The sequence below is a fragment of the Pyrus communis genome, chromosome 3 (genome assembly GCF_041283825.1).
Source record: "Pyrus communis isolate YQ-2024b chromosome 3, ASM4128382v1, whole genome shotgun sequence".
NCBI classification, from domain to species: Eukaryota; Viridiplantae; Streptophyta; class Magnoliopsida; order Rosales; family Rosaceae; genus Pyrus; species Pyrus communis.
This window is the reverse complement of record NC_142567.1, coordinates 12322408-12327543: the sequence shown is the minus strand read 5'-3', so window position 1 is coordinate 12327543 and position 5136 is coordinate 12322408. Positions and strand designations below refer to the sequence as shown.

The following is a 5136-nucleotide window of genomic DNA, read 5'->3' as shown; positions in this document are numbered from 1 at the left end:
AAACGACGACGATAGAGAAAACCAGAGCGGGGACAACCTTAAAGCCGTTTTGGCCGAGCTATTTCCCCGCTCCCCCTCGGTTAATCTCCAACACCTGAAGCCGTTGTACGTCACGGCTCACATCGAAGGATTTCCCATTTCTAAAGTGTTTGTCGACTGTGGAGCCACAGTCAACATTATGCCGATATCTGTCATGAAGGCTTTACGTCGTTCTGATAATGAACTCATTCCATCAGGAATCACTATGAGCAGCTTTGTTGGTGACAAATCTCAGACCAAAGGGGTGCTCCCGTTGGAAGTTAGCATTGCCGGCCGTCAACACATGACGGCATTCTTTATCATTGATTCCAAGACCGATTATAACGCATTACTTGGCCGCGACTGGATCCACCAAACCAGTTGCATTCCTTCCTCACTATACCAAGTCCTCATCTTTTGGGATGGCAAATCGGTCGTAGTCCACCCAGCCGATAACCAACCATTTGAAACCAACATGATTCAGGCTCGCTATTATGATGATCACGTCGGCTACATCACCCTCCAAGGCCTTAACGAGGATGGGCGGCCGACGAGAATTTCGGTACAAAAAGTGATTGAGGTCGGAGCCGAGACTGTCCAACAGGATTCGGCGAGACTTGGCTTGGCGAACTTGGTCATCAGTGCCGATGATTGAGCACACCACGCAAGAACGGCGTCAGGCCGCGGTTTCGTCTACAATGGAACGTCTGCTGGCCCATTGGTACGCCATTACCAAGCAACCACATTCTGGCATCAATTTGATCGAATTTCTGGCCGAAGCAGATAACGGCCCCGTTCTATCGTTCGATAAAGTTCAGGCTGCGCCGGCCGAACTCGAAGACCATCGACCTCAAGTCAAGGACCCGTTAGAGGAAGTTAACGTAGGCACGGCCGAGGATCCTCGAACATTATTTATTAGTGCGTTACTCCCACCGTCCATGAAGGTCGAACTCCGTAAGCTACTCCATGAGTTTAAAGATTGCTTTGCGTGGAGTTATCATGAAATGCCTGGCCTCGACCGAAACCTTGTAGAACATGAGCTACGCATCAAGGAGGGGTGTAAGCCTTTTCGACAACCTCCTCGCCGATTTTCAAACGAAGTACAACTCGGCATTAAGGAAGAATTAGTTCGGCTTCTGAAAGCCGGGTTTATTAGGACCGCTCGGTATGTCGAATGGTTGGCCAATATCGTCCCCGTTTTAAAGAAAAACGGTGCCCTTCGCATTTGCATCGATTTCCGTAATCTAAATCTGGCTACTCCCAAGGATGAATATACGATGCCGATTTCAGATTTATTAATTGATGCCGCAGCTAATCATGAACTGCTATCTTTTATGGACGGTCATGCGGGTTACAACCAGATTTTCATCGCCGAAGCTGACGTCCACAAGACGGCTTTCCGCTGCCCGGGGGCACTTGGTACTTACGAATGGGTAGTCATGCCTTTCAGCCTCAAGAATGCCGGCGCCACATACCAACGAGCCATGAATATGATCTTCCACGACTTAATCGGTACAATCGTCGAAGTTTATATCGATGATGTGGTCGTAAAATCCAAACGTCGTCAAACACACCTGGACACCTGGACGACCTAAGGCAAGCGTTCCTTCGCATGCGAAAAAACAACCTCAAGATGAACCCGGCCAAGTGTGCTTTCGGTGTTTCGGCCGGTAATTTCCTAGGATTTTTGGTACACCATCGTGGCATCGAGGTCGATGAAAATAAAGCCCGCGCCATCATCAGCGCCCCACCTCCGACGACAAAGAAACAGCTCCAGTCGTTACTCGGGCAGATAAATTTCCTCCGGCGTTTCATCGCCAATTCGGCCGGTAAAATGAAGGCATTCTCTACGCTCCTTAAACTGAAGGAGACCGACCGATTTGAATGGCGCGAAGAGCATCAAGCTGCATTTACGCAGATCAAGGTGGCCCTTTCCACCCCACCAGTGCTCGTTCCACCTTGTCGCAACAAACCCCTCAAATTGTACATTTCGGCAGCTGTTGAATCCATTGGGTGCCTACTCGCACAAGATAACAACGTCGGCCGCGAACAAGCTATCTTTTACCTTAGCCGCCACCTGAATTCACCAGAACTTAATTATTCCCCTGTCGAAAAACTTTGCTTAGCGTTGTTTTTCGCCGCATCCAAGCTTCGGCATTACATGCTCCCCACAGTTACGCAAGTCATCGCACAAACCGACGTAATTCGTTACATGCTGACTCGGCCTATGGTCAAAGGCCGAATTGGGAAATGGACACTCGCCTTATCCGAGTTCAGCCTTCAGTATGTACCCCAAAAGGCCGTCAAGGGGCAAGCCCTCGCCGACTTCCTGGCACAACACCCATCCCCTTATGGTTTTGAGGGGGGCGAGGTCGACATCGGTTTCGTCACCACACGCGATAACCATTGGACTATGCATTTTGATGGTTCCAGTACTTCGACCTCGGCAGGTGTCGGCATCGCAATACAGTCGCCTGACCACTGCCGATGGTGTTTTTCTCTCAAGTTAGATTTCAGCTGCACCAATAATCAGGCCGAGTATGAAGCCCTCATTATCGGCCTCCACGTTTTACACGATCTACGGGCCCCCCGCGTTCTCGTCCTTGGTGATTCCGAACTTGTGATTAACCAACTGAACGGCGTGTTTCGTTGCATGAGTTGTACTTTAGCTCCCTATCACATGGTCGCCACTTACCTGGCCGAGTCGTTCGACCAAATCACATTTGAACACATTTCACGTATCCACAATACTGACGCCGACGAACTCGCCCAGATCGCCTCCGGAGCACAACTCATGGGGGGCAAACTAAGTCAAATTATGGAAATTGCAAACACGGGTCAACGCTCGTACCCCGTTTTGATTAATCAGCAAACTCTCCAACGCACGCACGTAATACGTACAAGGGTGATGTCGCTCCCATCCCTGTTAGAACGAGGAGATCCCATAGAAGTATGCGCCGTCGAAGTAGAACCGGATGATTGGAGAAAGACGATGTTACGGTACCTCAATAACCCCAATGGGAGGCACGACCGAAGAACGAAGGTGCTCGCGACGAATTACGTGTCGTATCAAAATGAATTATATCGCAAGGGCGAAGATGGTTTACTACTATTGTGCCTCGGCCCACACGAGGCTGCCCAAGTAATGGCCGAGGTACATGAAGGAATTTGCGGAGCGCACCAATCTGGACGAAAGATGCGTTGGTTGCTCCGACGACATGGTTATTTTTGGCCCAATATATTAAAGGATTGCATCGAATATGCGCGGAAATGCGTATCATGCCAGATTCATGGACCCGTTCAGAGAGCCCCGGCCGAATTGCTACACTCGGTTACTAAGCCATGGCCGTTCAGGGGTTGGGCAATGGATGTAATTGGCAAAATTACGCCATCATCGGGGGCAGCGAAACACGCATGGATAATTGTAGCAACTGACTATTTCACTAAGTGGGTCGAGGCAAGCTCATACGCCGAATTAACGGCTAAAGAGGTATGCAACTTCGTAGAGGAGAATATTGTGACCAGATTCGGCGTGCCAGAAACGATCATAACTGATAATGGCACTATTTTTACGGCCGATAGGTTTAGGGAATACGCGGCAAGATTGAATATCCGACTCGAGCAATCTACGCCTTACTACCCACAGGCAAACGGACAGGCCGAGGCAAGCAACAAAGTGTTGATCGGCATCCTTGAAAAAATGGTAAAAGAGAAGCCTGGTTTGTGGCATTTGAAATTAAGTGAAGCATTATGGGCATACCGAACTTCACCCCGGTCGGCCACTGGAACCACTCCTTACGCGTTAACTTATGGACACGACGCCGTGTTACCGGTTGAATTGAGTATAAGTTCGTTGCGAATAATCGAGCAGAGTGATTTGTACAGTATTGAATATAGTCAAGCGATGCGACAAGAGTTAGAAGACTTAGAAGAAAGTCGAATCGATGCAGTTAACTTGTTAATAGCACAAAAGAAAATTGCCGAGCGAGCGTATAATCAGCGTGTAAGGCAAAAAACGTTTGGCGAAGGAGAATTGGTTTGGCAAACTGTGTTGCCCGTCGGGATTAAAGATCCCAGGTTTGGTAAGTGGTCGCCGAATTGGGAAGGGCCATTCATCGTTCACAAAGTACTCGGCAAGGGGGCATATCATCTAAGAGATCGGACGGGTTCAGTTCATAAATTGCCGATTAATGGAAAGTTTTTAAAGAAGTACTACCCAATTACATGGGAAATGCAAGAGTAAGACCATTATACTGATAACAAAATAACCATTGTATTGATAACAAAAGATTCATTACAAGAGAACAAATACAATGATTAAATTCCTAAGGGGTCGAAGGGAGGAAGGTCTCGAGGGCAGCTTTTAGCTCTAGCCACTTGGCTTCGCTCAAAATTATCTCAGCCTGCCGGGTCTTCTTGTTGCATTGCAGTTGCTGGATACGCCGTGCACCGGCAGTGAAGGCCGTTAGCCGAGTCTTGTTGGCCTCAAAGTCCTTCTCAAGCTCAGAAGCAGCGGCCGACCTTTGCCGTTGAAGGTCAGAAATCTGACGTTGGAGGTCAGAGATCTGGCGATCGAACTCGGACAGCTTGGCTTTCTTCGCCTTGAGTGCCTCCATCTCCACTCGGCCGGCCTCATGCGCGACCTTGGCCACCTTCAAGTCGTCATCGGCCTGCAAGGCTCGCTCGAAGACAAGAAAGTGTTGCCGAGTTCGCTCCAAGAGGTCGGTAAGGAAAGAGATACCCTCCGGGCTCAGATGACCACCGCTGGCGAGGTCATTGAGACACTCTCCAACGGAGTCAAGGCCTTTGCACCGGAGAGCTTGAGAAGCAGTCAGAGACAAGACTTCGTGCAGCTTCACGAAGACTTCGGCGGGCGTGGCTCCCACCGATTCGGCCGGAGCAGCAGAGGAGCCGGCCTCACCGGTCGTGCTCTGGAGTAGAGCGTCAAGCTCCATTTCCCACGACGGCTGCACATAAGAGGAAAATTTGGTGAAGAACAGTAAAGACGTGATGTAGTGCATAAAGGAAAAAGGAGAATGTTTTAGACCTGCCGAGAGGAGACTTCGGCCATGCCCTCTGGGTCATTGCTCGAACCCAGGGAACTTAATGGCCGAGCCC

The 5136-nt window shown here is 49.6% G+C and overlaps 1 protein-coding gene across 1 annotated transcript; it reads left to right on the top strand.

Annotated features, from left to right (window-relative positions):
* The first annotated feature begins 1902 nt into the window (after positions 1 to 1902).
* Positions 1903 to 4261, top strand: LOC148697950 (uncharacterized). The gene is made up of 3 exons (XM_088690342.1): positions 1903 to 1942; positions 2016 to 2836; positions 2909 to 4261. Exons 1-3 carry the CDS (start codon positions 1903 to 1905, stop codon positions 4259 to 4261), a joined length of 2214 nt encoding a protein of 737 aa, XP_088546468.1.
* The last annotated feature ends 875 nt before the right edge of the window (positions 4262 to 5136 follow it).